Source organism: Rhinopithecus roxellana, chromosome 10 (assembly GCF_007565055.1).
Source record: "Rhinopithecus roxellana isolate Shanxi Qingling chromosome 10, ASM756505v1, whole genome shotgun sequence".
Lineage (NCBI taxonomy): Eukaryota > Metazoa > Chordata > Mammalia > Primates > Cercopithecidae > Rhinopithecus > Rhinopithecus roxellana.
Window position 1 is genome coordinate 96,462,382 of NC_044558.1, and position 14,202 is coordinate 96,476,583.

At 47.9% G+C, this 14,202-nt stretch overlaps 1 protein-coding gene across 3 annotated transcripts in view; it reads left to right on the forward strand.

Annotated features, from left to right (window-relative positions):
* Positions 1-14,040, forward strand: part of KCTD10 (potassium channel tetramerization domain containing 10) — a 29,678-nt gene extending 15,638 nt beyond the window's left edge. For 2 of the 3 annotated variants that reach the window (XM_010379526.2, XM_030938333.1), the window contains exons 3-7: positions 1,215-1,384; positions 4,278-4,367; positions 4,677-4,729; positions 6,015-6,210; positions 10,855-14,040. In XM_010379526.2, coding sequence (XP_010377828.1) covers positions 1,215-1,384; positions 4,278-4,367; positions 4,677-4,729; positions 6,015-6,210; positions 10,855-11,079 — 734 coding nt within the window. In that variant the 3' untranslated portion in view covers positions 11,080-14,040. The remainder of the gene's footprint in view (positions 1-1,214; positions 1,385-4,277; positions 4,368-4,676; positions 4,730-6,014; positions 6,211-10,854) is intronic. The other variant, XM_010379530.2, reaches the window with a different exon arrangement.
* The last annotated feature ends 162 nt before the right edge of the window (positions 14,041-14,202 follow it).

Here is a 14,202-nt window from a genome sequence, read left to right on the forward strand (position 1 = left end):
ACTGATCCAAGGCCCGGGATCAGTAGGGCCCAATCTGAGGAGGATATGGAGCAGGGCACAGTGTTGTTAGGAGTGGAAATACTGGCCCTTCTCCCAAAGTGGGGAGGAAGGTGGGAGCATAAAGTGACCGATTCCTACTGAAGCCTCCTCACGGCACTGGCATTTTCCACCTGTAATGCGGGGCAGGAGCCATGGGGACACCCCTTGCCGGAGGTCGCCCTGCTTGTCAGAAGGCCTCGACTTCACCCTCTCATCTGTCTGGCTTCTTTTTAGAGGCTCACATTTGCTGTTGGGAGACACTTGGTCTTTGCTCCATTCCTGCCTCCCTTTTTGGTACTTCCTGCTCCTAGGCTCCAGTCCTGTCTTCTCCAAACACCACTCCCAGAGACACTGCATTTCAGTAGAGGGGTTCTGAAAACCCTCAGGATCTCTAGTGGAGGAATGCCGGCTCAGTGACAAGATTAGAAAGAACATTGAGCAGCAGAATAGAGTTTTCCTGGCCCCTACCCCCAAGAAAATTTCACAGTGCCTGGATTTGGTCAGCAGTTGGGACCTTTCTCCATATCCAATAAAAGCTGGTTCTGTCTCCCCGTGTTGACCGAGCTGCTTGAGGGTGGGGTCTGTCTTGGTCATTCAGTAGCCACTAAGTGCTTGTTGCAGGAAGTTGTGGGATAGGACTTCCTGTGTTGGTGCTGGTCAGTGTCTGGGGCTCAGCCTTGGGAGCCAGAGGTCACAGTCTGCAAGGGTGAGACTTGTGCATTCTTAGAAATGGCTCTGTTACGTGCCAGTTTGAGGGAAGCTTTGTAGAAAGAGGAAGTAGCTATTTTTTACCCCAGAAGTCTTTCTTCTGTCCTTGGGATGTGGCCATTTGGACCTGTTTTACCCAGGTGTGGTACACGAGCCCCTCTTGGATGTCCTTGTCTAAGGGATATTTGAGGGTACTTCAGAAGTGTACTTTTGGGCCTCAAGAGTCGGGAGGTACAACAGAGCCTCAGATGAGGGTTACCTGGGGTTGTGGCCGTGTCAGCAGGGCCTGGAGGCTGTGGGGGCCTCCTCAGCCCTTAGTGGACAGGTGGGCAGGTGAGGCTGCCACTCTCCGGGCAGTCCCACTCTCCGCTGGGAGGTAGAGGGAGCTGAGAGACACCCCAGTTCAGCTCAGGGCCTCCCACGAGAGGAGGGCCCGTGTAACCAGCCCCTGCCTCCTCCCCCTGCAGGCTGGATCCTCATTGACCGCTGTGGGAAGCACTTCGGTACAATACTCAACTACCTTCGAGACGGGGCGGTGCCTTTACCCGAGAGCCGCCGGGAGATCGAGGAGCTGCTAGCAGAAGCCAAGTACTACCTGGTCCAAGGCCTGGTGGAAGAGTGCCAGGCAGCCCTACAAGTAGGCATCACCCTTTCTTCCCATATGGGTGGAGAGGCACCAAGCCTACCTGCCTTCTTCATTTTCCCTCTCTGCAAAATGGGGGCGGTTTCTGTCTGACTGAGATGTTGTGAGAGTTAATGAGTTTGCCCTGGAGCCCAATTCCTTCAGTCAGAGTGACCCCTGAGAGGCCTCCCTGGAACAGCAGGCCACCTACTGTCTCAGTCCTTGCAGCCCTCATGCTGTTGGATCTTCTCATGTATACATCTCAACCCTTCAGCAGCGAACCCCGCCGTGTAAAACTTGGTCAGTGTTCGGGACCAATCTTAGGGTTTACTCTAGTCCCAAAAGTCATTGTTGGGAGCTCAGCATAATCTCTACAGACAGACACCCCTCACTCCTTAGCTGGACAGAGCAGGACCATTGGGGTCAGGTCTGGTGACAGTAAAATCCCACAAAACCAAAATGCTTCTAGACATAGCCAACACCCCTTTATTTCAAACAAAGTTACAATGTGGCAGAGCATCAGAAGTGTCCCTTTGGGTTGTCTGGGTTGTCATAGGAATCTGGTCTGTGTGCATGAGGCCCTTGTTTGGGCCTCCCCAACACCACATGTCTGTGTTTGGCTCCGCACCGGACCAGTACCTATAACACTGCACACCACCTCTACTCTGAGAGTCTGAACTCACTGTAGATCTAACTGAATGTTGCAGCATTTACTTTTTTATTGTTACTACGTTGTTAAAAGTGATGCACATGCATCCTTCAAGAAGTCAAATAGTGCTGCAAGGTTAACATCAAAAACACCACCATACCCCCTCCTACTCTCCTTCACCCCTGCAGTAACCTCTGTGAATTCTTTCAGCAGTTTTTTCTGTTCACATTTATGTTTCCACATAATTCGCCTGTGCTGCTCTTTATTGAATTCTCAGTTTTTGACATTATCTACTGGCATGACTATAGAAAACTAGAATTTAACTCACGCACTGCCCCTACCTCCACCCCCACCAAGCTTAGGCATACTCTTCCTTCTCCCATTCTCCTGGTACAGTTCATCACAGTTCTGGTTAAATTCAGAGTTTAGTTTACATCATGACGCATAAATATGGCTGACAGTTAAGCCACAGAGTGTACAATGATTATTTTCTTTCTTCTAGAACTGTAAGTTTGCCAGAGTTAGGGATTGCCTCATTGTTTTGTTAGCTTGATTTTCTAAATATATGTTCCTACTTCAACCCCATGTTCTCAGCAGTCTCATACTGGTGTGTTCAGACACATCAGAGGTTCTGTTTCATCTTTGTCTTGGAGACATGCCCCTGGGTCCCGTTTCTATTAGTCTGAGGTTAGACCTCCAGGACTGACCTCCTAATTCTTTCCTCTTAGTGTCTCTGGCTTTATCCTTTTGTTCTACTTTCTCAGAAGTTTTATTTTTTCACCTTTATATTTTCAACCCTTCTATCCAAATTTTCATTTCTGCTATCATCTTTCTAACTTCTTTTTTTTTTTTTTTTTGAGGCGGAGTCTCGCTCTGTCATCAGGACTGGAGCGCAGTGGCCGGATCTCAGCTCACTGCAAGCTCCGCCTCCCGGGTTTACGCCATTCTCCTGCCTCAGCCTCCCGAGTAGCTGGGACTACAGGCGCCCGCCACCTCGCCCGGCTAGTTTTTGTATTTTTAGTAGAGACGGGGTTTCACCGTGTTAGCCAGGATGGTCTCGATCTCCTGACCTTGTGATCCGCCCGTCTCGGCCTCCCAAAGTGCTGGGATTACAGGCTTGAGCCACCGCGCCCGGCCCGTCTTTCTAACTTCTAAGAGCCTTTTCTTGCTCTCCGAATGCCCTGCTTTCCACAGGGTGCTGGTCTTGTTTCGTAGGAGGCCGTATCTGCTCTCATCTGTCTGATGATACTATTTGCTTTCTTTCTTCTCCCTTCATTATCTGACTCCTCCTCTTTTCCTCTCTTTGTTTTGGTTTTGCTCTCATGTTTAAGAGGCTTTTCACATGTAATCTGATGATGCTTGGCTGTCTGCTGAAAGAATGAGACTCTGAAAGCTTGTTTGTGCATGTGTGGTCCCTGTCCACTGGGCTGCATTGTGGGTGATAAGGCAGACTTTTTCAGCGGGACCCCCAGCTCTCAGAATCTGTAAGCCATTTTGGGGAACAGACGGAATTCCTGAAGAGCAATCCTCTACTCTCCTCCTGCTGATGGGTCTAGGCCTGGCCAGCTGCCTTTGGGGATCTGGAAGGGGAAGGAGCTGGGGTTGCTTGTCACTTAGTGTGATGTTCACTTCTTCCCCCATTTTCAGAATCGCAGCTCAGCCCTGTCCTCTACTGTGCAAACCACTGCAGGAAAGTTGCCCTTTCTTCTGCCTGCGTGGCGACAGAGATGGATTTGGGGATCTTCCCAGTGCTTCCGCCCACGGGTTTCAGCTTTCCTCTTCTCCTTGGTTAGCGCTCACCTGTGACCTTTCCAGCCTCGAGTTTCTGACTTTTTTTTTTTTTTTTTTTTTTCCTGGTCTGCTGACCTCACTTCTCCCATTCTTTTTCCCCTTATGGGTTTATACTTTCTTTTATTCCTCTGCAGTCATCGTAGTGGGGTTTTAGGAGCTTTTGATTAAATCATGTTTCAGCTGCTACGACAAGGGTTTATGTTTGAGTGGCTCTGGGCTGTGGAAATGGTCGTCATTGTTAGTACTTACTCAGCATCCTGGCCTATAATGGTCATAGACAAAGAGCAGACTTACTGGGAAATCCAACTCCCTGTCTCCCTCATCTAGTTCATTGGTGGTAAGAATCCTCCTCTCTTCCCAGCCATGACTGCCCCATCTCCCCTTGCCAGAGCCTGTCTGTCCAGCAGGTCAGCTTTAAAAATGCAGTGCTAGGCAGGCCTCCTAGGCTGAAAGCATGTTTTGTTCCAGCAGAACAAAGATACTTATGAGCCTTTCTGCAAGGTCCCTGTGATCACCTCATCCAAGGAAGAACAAAAACTTATAGCGACTTCAAATAAGGTATGTTGGAGGCACCCTTGTGGAATTTCTTTTGCTACCAGAAATGATGGAGGTTCTTCTGAATAACTTTTGAAATAAAAACATGTGTAATTGCTTGAGTGAGGCCTGAGAATGGGTTCACAATGGGAAGCTACAGGTCATCTTTTGTCCTCTGCTATTGGGTCATGCGGTCCCCCTCTCCAGCCAGCAAGCTATGCTTGTCTGCCTCTTCTGCTGCAGCTCAGGGCCCCAGCCCTATGGGAAGCCAGTAGTTCATTGCACCTGCCTGCCAAATAATTCTTCGCCTTCTTCTTTTGAAACAACCCACAGCCAGCCGTGAAGCTGCTCTACAACAGAAGTAACAACAAATACTCATATACCAGGTACGGCGCCAGCTGGGAAAGACAGTTCCATTTACCAGGAGAACCGCCACTCACACTAGCCAGACCCAGCCCCTCTGTACCTTCAGAGGAGGATGACCCCTCTCTGCCGCTCTGCCTGGATAGATAAGTAGACAGATGGATACAGGGGTATAACTCTGAGCTATAATTCACACATATCATAAAAGTCATCTTTATAGAGTGCACAGTTTTTATTATATTCACAGTATGTGGTTTTAGTATATTCACACGTTGTGAGGCCATCACCACTATCTAATTTTAGAACTTGTTCACTGCCTGAAAAGAAACCCTCTATGCATTAGCAGTCACTCCCCATTTTCCCTCAGCCCTAGGTAACCACTAATCTGTTTTCTGTCTTAATGAATTTGCCTGTTCTGGACATTTTTATATGAATGGAATTGCACAATATGTAGACTTTTATGATCAGATTCCTTCGCTCAGCATAGTGAGATGACCTAAGAGGTTTTCAGGGTTTATCCATGTTGTAGCATGAATCAATACTTCATTCCTTTTATGGCAGGATAATATTCCACAGTGTGGACCACATTTTCTTTACCCATTCATCAGTTGATGGACATTTGGGTTGTTTGCACTTTTTGGCGATTGTTTTTAATGCTGCTATGAACATTCATGCAGTCTTTGTGCGGACGTATGTTTTTCATTTCTCTAGGAGCAGAATTGCTGGGTCATGTGGTAACTCCAGGTTTAATCATTCGAGGACCTGCCAAACTGTTTTCTAAAGTGGCTTCACCATTTTACATTCCCACCAGCAATATATGCAGGTTTCTAGAATGCCATTTGGCCCTTGAAAACATGTGGCTCTAACTCGGGAACTTGAGGGATGCCGGGAGGATTTAATGAGGTTACTCAAGATCTTTAAAAAGACCTGGGATACAGAGTCTCCCTTGGGCAGTGCCATTCTGCTCCTCACGGGGCTCGGTGAGGCGCTCTCCTCCACCCGGTGCCTCTGCCCAGAGGCTGTCACTCAAGCACAATGGTTAGGAGCACTCAGGCTTAGGGGCCAGGGCTGTCTTTTGGGGGGCCTGTCTGCCATTTATTAGGTTCAGCCTTGAGCAATTAATTTCTATGATCCTAACTTTCCTTCTTGAGCGATTGAGATTGGAGTGCGTTTGTCATGGGATTCTTGTGAGGTTGAAATGAGATAGTGGAGAAAGTGGGCTCAGTAAGGCCCTGCATGTAGAAGGGCCCGGCAAATGATGGCAGTTTTTACCAGCTTGTGGTCACTGTATCAAATGCTCTTTTGCAGCAATTCTGACGACAATATGTTGAAAAACATTGAACTGTTTGATAAGCTGTCTCTGCGCTTTAACGGAAGGGTCCTATTCATAAAGGATGTCATTGGGGATGAAATCTGCTGCTGGTCCTTTTACGGTCAGGGCCGGAAGATTGCTGAAGTCTGTTGTACCTCCATTGTCTATGCCACTGAGAAGAAACAGACCAAGGTAAGAGCCTCGAGAGGACAGTTTGGAGTGGCTGTTCTGAAACATACACCTGTAGAACTTCCTTTCACTTGAGCACAATACAGAGGGAAATGCTTTTAAAATGCTTTGCTTGGCTTGTGACTGCTCATCATCATTAAAATATTTATCTTTTAGGCCCTGCAAAGAGCCAAATGTAGGGTCCATCTGGCATTCCTTAGTTCCCTACCTTGCTGGCTTCCTTCCAAGCACGCTTGACTCCCTGACTGGGCTGGACTCTGGGGATCTCTTTTTATATCATCCTCTCCAAACCAGTAGGCTTGACCTGTCCTTTGACCTCTCCCACCGTGCCATTCCACAAAGCTGGACTGCTCTGCACAGTGCTGCTAGAGGTCTGGCCCCACCCTTAATTGAATTTGCCTGCCCTTTTGGGGCTCTGCAATTGGGTTTTCTGTCTTTTTAAACTTTTAATTCACACTGTACACTCTCATTTCTTTAACCTATCTAAGGGAAATCTGGCTATCCAGTGACACACAGCAGGTCTGCTGTGGGCCGACGGTCATGCCTCTTGTCACCCTCGCACAGGAGGCTCAGGAGACTGAACCTGTAGGTCCCCTACTCACGTTATTACTGTCCCTGCAGCTTTTGGGGGTACACAGTTCTGCATGATTCTGTAGCTGACCTTGAACAAAAAGCACATGAGACAAAAATCACATCACAAAGTAGAAACCAGAGTCTCTTTTTTAATTTATTATTAAAAATTTAAGCCATACACAGAATGATAGTGTGGTGATCTCCCCTGTGCCATCACGCCATGTCAAGGGCCATCAGCTCGGGCACTCTCACTCAGTCTGTATCTGCTCCACGTCCCCAGCACTCACAGGATGAATTGGACAACATATTTTATTCCTAAGCCTTTAAAATTATCCTAAAAGATGATAAGGGCAAAACACTGAGGTTCTTTTTGTTTTCAAAGATCCCAGGGGTGGGGGCAAACCAGAATCATCTGCCTCTCTCTCCACATTGGCAAGACATCATAGCCCTTTTCTCCTGTGAACTGTTTTTTTTAGGGCTATGAATTCTTCCTGTAATTAGACCCCATTCTGTCATGGTTTGATTTCTTAAAATATGCCTGGGCTGCCTCTGCCCTTGGGTATTAAGAGGAGAGTCATCATATTGATTGAGCTTTAAAAGATTAAGACTTCTCATTTTTAGAGCTTAATAAGGAACAAGGGGCTTTAGAGAACACGTGATCTGATCCCAACTGTTTCTAGATTAGCAGACAGGTTCAGGAGCGGCGTGTTCTTGTGTTTGTTAAGCTAGTTATTGGCAGAGCCAGGATGGGAAGCCAAGGGCCTCTTTCGTCTCTCTTTTTGTTTTGAGAGAGAGTATTGCTCCATCACCCAGGCTTGAATACAGTGACGCAATCATAGCTCAATGCAACCTTGAACTCCTGGGCTCAAGTGATCCTCCTGCCTCAGCCTTCTGAGTAGCTGGGTCCACAGGTGCATGCTACCACACCTGGCTCATTTTATTTATTTTTGTATGGACTGGGTTTCACTATGTTGCCCAGGCTGGTCTCGACCTCCTGGCCTCAAGTGATTCCCCCACCTTGGCCTCCCAAAGTGTTGGGATTACAGGCATGAGCCACTGCGCCCAGCCCTTATCACTTGACTCTCCTCTCTCATCTCCGCTCCGTTATTGAGCCCTACTGGGAAGTTATGTTTTTGTTTGGGGCTGTTGGTTATTGTATTTGTCAGTTCTCAAGTGCTTATTTGGTTTTTCTCTCTCCTTGCTGAGACTCCCTTTGTTCCCATTTGCTCTAACCCTTACTTACTGGAACATGTTAATAATAGCTGCTGCCAGGTCTTTGTCAGGTAATTCCAGAACCTTGTGTCATCTTGGCACTGGCATCTGTGAGTTATTTCCCACAGGAGTTGAGAATTTCTTGGTTCTTGTGTATTGAGAAATTTTGATTGTATCCTAAACATTTTGAATATTGTTAAAGGGCTCCAGGCCTTGTTTAAATCCTAGGGAGAACATTGATGTTTTTGTTTTAGCAGGCAATTGACCCAGTTGGGCTTAGGCTGCAAGCTCTCACCAGCCTTCTGTAGTTTGTAGTTGCAATGACAGTTTGGTTTTCACAGCCTTCAAATCTGTCCCAGCTGTGTGCCACGCAGTGGCCCGTCTGTCCTGGGCAGTATCTCTTGCAGCATTCAGTTCTTTCGGGTCTGCTTATGCGGTTTAGGGGCAGATCTTGCAGCTGAGTGTGGGTCTAGGAGTTCATATACAACTTCACAGGTTGCTTCTCAAGCTCCTCTTCCTTTGTTATCGCCGCAGTTCTCTAAGCTTCCCTGGAGTCCCCTTTCCTGGTCAGCCAGCCAGAAAGCTGGGGGCTTAGTTATTCCCGCTTTCCCACCTACTTTCTGTGACCGTGCCTATACTTTGGGCCCAGCAGCATGAAGATAGAAAAAGCAACCAGATTCACCCAATCCTGCTGAGACCACAGCTCTTCTCATCAGAAAAGAAGGTTCCTTCCCTCAGAGTTTTGACTCCTGCAGGCTCTGGTTGCTGCCACAGGAATGCGCAGGTCTGGGTGCAAGAAAATAAAGAAAAGGACTGAGCATGGTGGCTCACACCTGTAATCCCACACTTTGGGAGGCTAAAGCAGAAGGATTGTTTGAGTCCAGGAGTTCAAGAACACCCTGGGCAACATAGCAACAGCCCTGTCTCTACCAAGCATTTAAAAAGAAATAGCTGGGCATGGTGGCGTGTGCCTGTAGTCTCAACTACTTGGGAGGCTGAGGTGGGAGAATCATTTAAGCCCAGTAGTTCAAGACCAGCCTGGGCAACATATCATCACACCCATCTCTACAAAAAAATTTTAAAAGTTAGTTGGGTGACTGGGCGCGGTGGCTGACGCCTGTAATCCCAGCACTTTGGGAGGCCGAGGCGGGCGGATCACGAGGCCAGGAGATCAAGACCATCCTGGCTAACATGGTGAAATCCCGTCTCTACTAAAAACTACAAAAAATTAGCAGGGCGTGGTGGTGGGCACCTGTATCCCAGCTACTTGGGATGCTGAGGCAGGAGAATGGCTTGAGCCCAGGATATGGAGCTTGCAGTGAGCCGAGATTGCGCCACTGCACTCCAGCTGGGGCGACAGAGTGAGACTCCGTCTCAAAAAAAAAAAAAAGTTAGTTGGGCATGGTGATGCATGCCTATAGTCTCAACTACTTGGGGAGGCTGAGGTGGCAGAATCATTTGAGCCTAGGAGTTCAAGGCTGCAGTGAGCTATGATTGTGCCACTGCACTCCAGCCTGGGTGACAGAGCAACGCTCTCTCAAAACAAAAAAGAGAAGAGAAAGAGGCCCTTGGCTTCCCATCCTGGCTCTGCCCCTAACCAGCTTCACAGACACAAGAACACGCCGCTCCTGAACCTGGTCTGCCAATCTGGAAACAGCTGGGATCAGACCATGTGGTCTCTAAATCCCCTTGTTCCTTATTAAGCTCTAAAAATAAGTCTTAAAATTTTAAAGCTTCATTAGAGCCCATATCTAAAAAAAAGGAAAGAAAACCAGGATTTCCTCCCAGCCTGTCTGCCTCTTAGACTCGGTGGCCTCCCTGGCCACTAGAGACCTTCCGGAGGTCTTCTGTCCCCAGCCTCTCTGCTGTTAGACTCGGTGGCCTCCCTGGCCACTAGAGACCTTCTGGAGGTCTTCTGTCCTGGTGCCATTTCAGGGTTTCAGGTTGCATCAGTGCTGGCAGCGGCAAACAATAAACTCACTGTTGGGCATTACTCCAAATTCTGTCATTTCCCCCCATCCACCTGCCACGATTTACTTCTGAGTCCACAGTTAGCTGCTGCGTGCATCCCATCCTGGCTTTGTAGTGTCAGTGAGGAAGATGGGGTAGAGTGTACCTGCTCCATTTTTCCCAGAACTGGAACCTCTGAATTCTACCCTGAAAGTGGAGTCTAGTCTGATCAAATGTGTGGGACCTGCTTATGTGGCCCTCTTCCTGTTCATCACACCTTAACCCTGAGGGGCAATGAGCAAACACAGTGATTTGCCAAGGAGGAGGGCTCATGTCCATTTCGTGGGGGTCCCCAGCTGGACCCTGTACAAAAAACTGCTTTAGAGACTGCTTTAAGGTGTGGAAGGACTTGTGTGCAAGGTTGCAGCTCTGTTAGGAGAAGCATATTAGCATTGACCTAAATGTCCATCCAAGTATGGTTAATTGCATTGTCGTGTTTATATTTCCTTGATACAGAATGATCTCTAGGTTAAGTTTGGGACAAGAGGAAGACATGTACAAGTGTGTGTGGTGGGCCACCTTGTGTGTTTTTTGGAGTGTATGAATAAATATATGTACGCATATTTACATGCACAGAATCTTTGAGAGGGTAAAATGATGAGAAACTGTACCTTTAAGAAGGGAAACTAGGGGCAGGGAGACCTGTTTCTCTGCATCCCCTTGATTTTCTGTGCATTTAGCGCCACACGTAAGTGTTGCCATTGAAAATATCCGTTTATTTAAAAATAATACTGGTGGCCTTCAGCGGAATCCCAGGGGCCTGATTTAGTCTGGCGGCCCTGCTTAAAGTCCAGGTGTTGGCAGAGAGTATGGGCCATTAACTTACCTGCCTTGTATTTTGTGGGAACACAGGTGGAGTTTCCCGAAGCCCGGATTTATGAGGAGACCCTGAACATTTTGCTCTATGAGGCCCAGGACGGCCGGGGACCTGACAATGCGCTCCTGGAGGCCACAGGCGGGGCGGCAGGGCGCTCCCACCACCTGGATGAGGACGAGGAGCGGGAGCGGGAGCGGATCGAGCGTGTGCGGCGGATCCACATCAAGCGCCCCGACGACCGGGCCCACCTCCACCAGTGAGCAGGCAAGAGACCGAGCCGCCCTTCTCTCACCGCCCCCACTCCCTCCCGTGCTACACCCAGATCCTATGCAGGCTGCCGGGCCCCTTCTGCTTCCCTTGGAGCCTGGAGATACTTTTGTAACAAGCCAGATGATTATTTTGGTATTGCTTGACAAGGCAAATTGATTGTCTTGACCCAGGCGTATGACCCCTGTCTTTGAACAAGCTGTGTCTAAGATCTCTACTTTTCATGAGAATCTGAGACTCTTTGGAGCCAGGCTTTCTCGGTTCTCAGAGGAAAAGTATGAATGAGTGTGAAGTGTATGTGAGAACTTTTGTTTGCAATATTTATTTTTGTGGGTGTCGACTTCCTATGTGGGATTTTTGGGTGACACTCCCTTAAGGGTTCAGTTTGACAATTCCGAGAGTTGTTCTGCAGTTGGAGGCCACCAGAGGTATCTGAGCTCCCTGCTTCCTATTTCATAATCTTCCAGCCCCAGCAGGTCCACTCCTGGTTCCTGTGTGTTTGGCCCGGACACAATCCCCACCGCTTTGCTAGAAGTGCTTTCTGCCTTGTGGCTTTGGGCCTAGAGCTTGTTGATAATTGCAGCTTGTGGCAGTGGAAATGTGGCTGAATGAGCATCTAAATCGTTGTGACCAGTGCAACTTTGGGTGCAAGGTCTTGTTTCGGGAGAAAGCCTTTGGCCACCTTGGGCTGGCCTTTGGCCTGGTGCTCACTGGGACCCCACGTGTCTGCGCAGGAGCAGAGCGTTCCATGGCAGTAAGTATCCAGCTCTGTTTCTGGTTCTTTCCCCGACTCCAGCCCCTTCCAGTTGTTCTCCTGGTTGACCTTTCCACTCCAGGAAGGCCATCGGACCCTGTGACAGGCATAGCTCATAAACTACCCCTCCCTGGGATCCCACTCCTCTTCAGCCTCCTTCCCCATGAAGCTGGGCTAACTTTCTAAGTCAGTTGGCTTAGAAATTCAGCGTGGCCCAGACCCTTTTTCCTCCTAGCCTGGCATCCAGGCAGGGACACCCTCACACCACCAGCCCCAAGGAGCTTACCTGCTGTAAACACAAACCCCCTTGTCTTTGCCTCTGATTTTTACACGTGTAGAGTGGCCAGCAGTGAACAGGTTGAGGATGTTCGGGTAGATAGATACCTTTGGGTCTGCTTTGTGTCTGTGTTCATGTTTAAGGGATGTGTGCAACTGTGGGTGGGGACGTGTGCTTGTGGGGCACAGGTGGCCCCTGCTGGAGCCCAGCGGGGTGCAGCACCCGTGTAGGACAGGTGTTCTCAGTGACCTACCTCCCAGGCTCCTCTGCGCCTGCAAAGGAACAGGAGTGAGTCGTGACTGACAGGGGTGGTTGAGACTAGACTAGGTAGAGTAGTTACCAGGAGATGTGAATGTGTGTCAGGTGATGGATGGGTTTGTCAGGGGAATCGTTACCGTTTTATACCAAAGGTATTAACATGGGCAGCCTTTGACATATATATTCCAAAAAACGAGTTTATATTTTCAAACGGTTTTTACAGCTTAGACTTTGTACGTACTGCCCTGCCTGTGGCAGTTGTATGCCTTCATTTTGTATCCAACAGCAAAGCCTACAATAAAACTTGGAAACAATCATGACTGAATGTCAAAATCATGTATTGGGCAGACGCTTTTTAAACTGTCGTGTGAGAAACTTTTATATTAGGCCATTTGGATTTTATTAAGTGCTAAGGAAAGAAGGCTTACAAAATAATGTTTCATAAAGATTTTATACTGTTTCAGTTTTAAACACCAACCCTGCCTTTTGGGTTGAGCTTTTTTAGAAAGTCGAAGTGAATATCGGCCCTGAAAATGGAAAAGCCATTGTATAAATTTTTTTTTTTTTTTTTTGAGGTGGAGTCTTGCTCTATCGGCCAGGCTGGAGTGCAGTGGCACAATCTCCACTTACCACAACTTCTGCCTCCCGGGTTCAAGCGATTCTCCTGCCTCAGCCTCCCGAGTAGCTGGGATTACAGGCACCCGCCAGCCCACGCCCGGCTAATTTTGTATTTTTAGTAGAGATGGGGGTTTCACCATGTTGGCCAGGCTGGTCTCGAACTCCTGACCCCGTGATCTGCCCGCCTTGGCCTCCCAAAGTGCTGGGATTACAGACATGAGTCACCACACCTGGCTGCGTAGTTTTTTAAATGTTTGTATGAAGAATGACTTTGTGGAACAATTTGATTTGCTGTGGCCTCTATGCCTAATGAGCTAGTGTTTCTGGCAGCTCTCTCTACCCTCACTTTTTCTCCAACTTTGCACCTGTAGTTTTGAGTCTTTGTCTCTCTGGAATATGAACAGGTTTATAAAACATTCCATGGTGAACAAATTCTGTTGGCTGCATTATAGCCATGAGTGAACAGACAGCATTGGCTGGTCCAAGCTCTGTTACTGAGTATACAAGGAACTGATTTTTCTTATGTTCGCACTAAGGGCAAAAACCAATATTTATAATGTAAGCACTAGCCAAGTAAAACATTCGCCCAAGATTTGGTAAAGAGTCAGGTTTCACTGCAATGTAGTAACTACAATTTTTTTACTAATTGGAACAGCTTTGGTGTGTTGTAATCAAGGTTTTTTTGTTTGTTTGTTTTAAATGAGCCATTTGATTGTGGTGACTGGGGCCCATGTCCAAGACAATTCCTGGCATAGTCTGTCACCCTCCTGTGGGAGGAATCACTGTGTGGGGACCCCATTCCCCAGTTAAAGTGTCTTTGTACCTTACAACAGCGATTCAGGACCCGAGTGTGAACAACACTCAGCCCTCCCTCTGGAGCCTGTGCTGTCTTTAGGGCTCTACCCAAAGTCACTATAACACAGTTAAGTGTGTCATTAACCTTTCCGTCTCTTTGCGCTATAAAAAAATGCTCAAAGTTTTAGATGTAGCCACTGTATGTTGTGCAGACATTTGTGGACATGTAAAATAAAAAAGTCATAAAATGCTTCTGTTTTCTGGGTCTTTTCAGACATGCCCGGCATAACTGGGCCCCTAAAATGTGGTTTACAACAAAGGCAGGGCCCCCATGTTCTGCCTCACCCCCTTAAAGTCACTCGGGATGGAAGGGAAAGATGAGTCATGTTTCTGTAGTGTTTGAAGTCAAACACC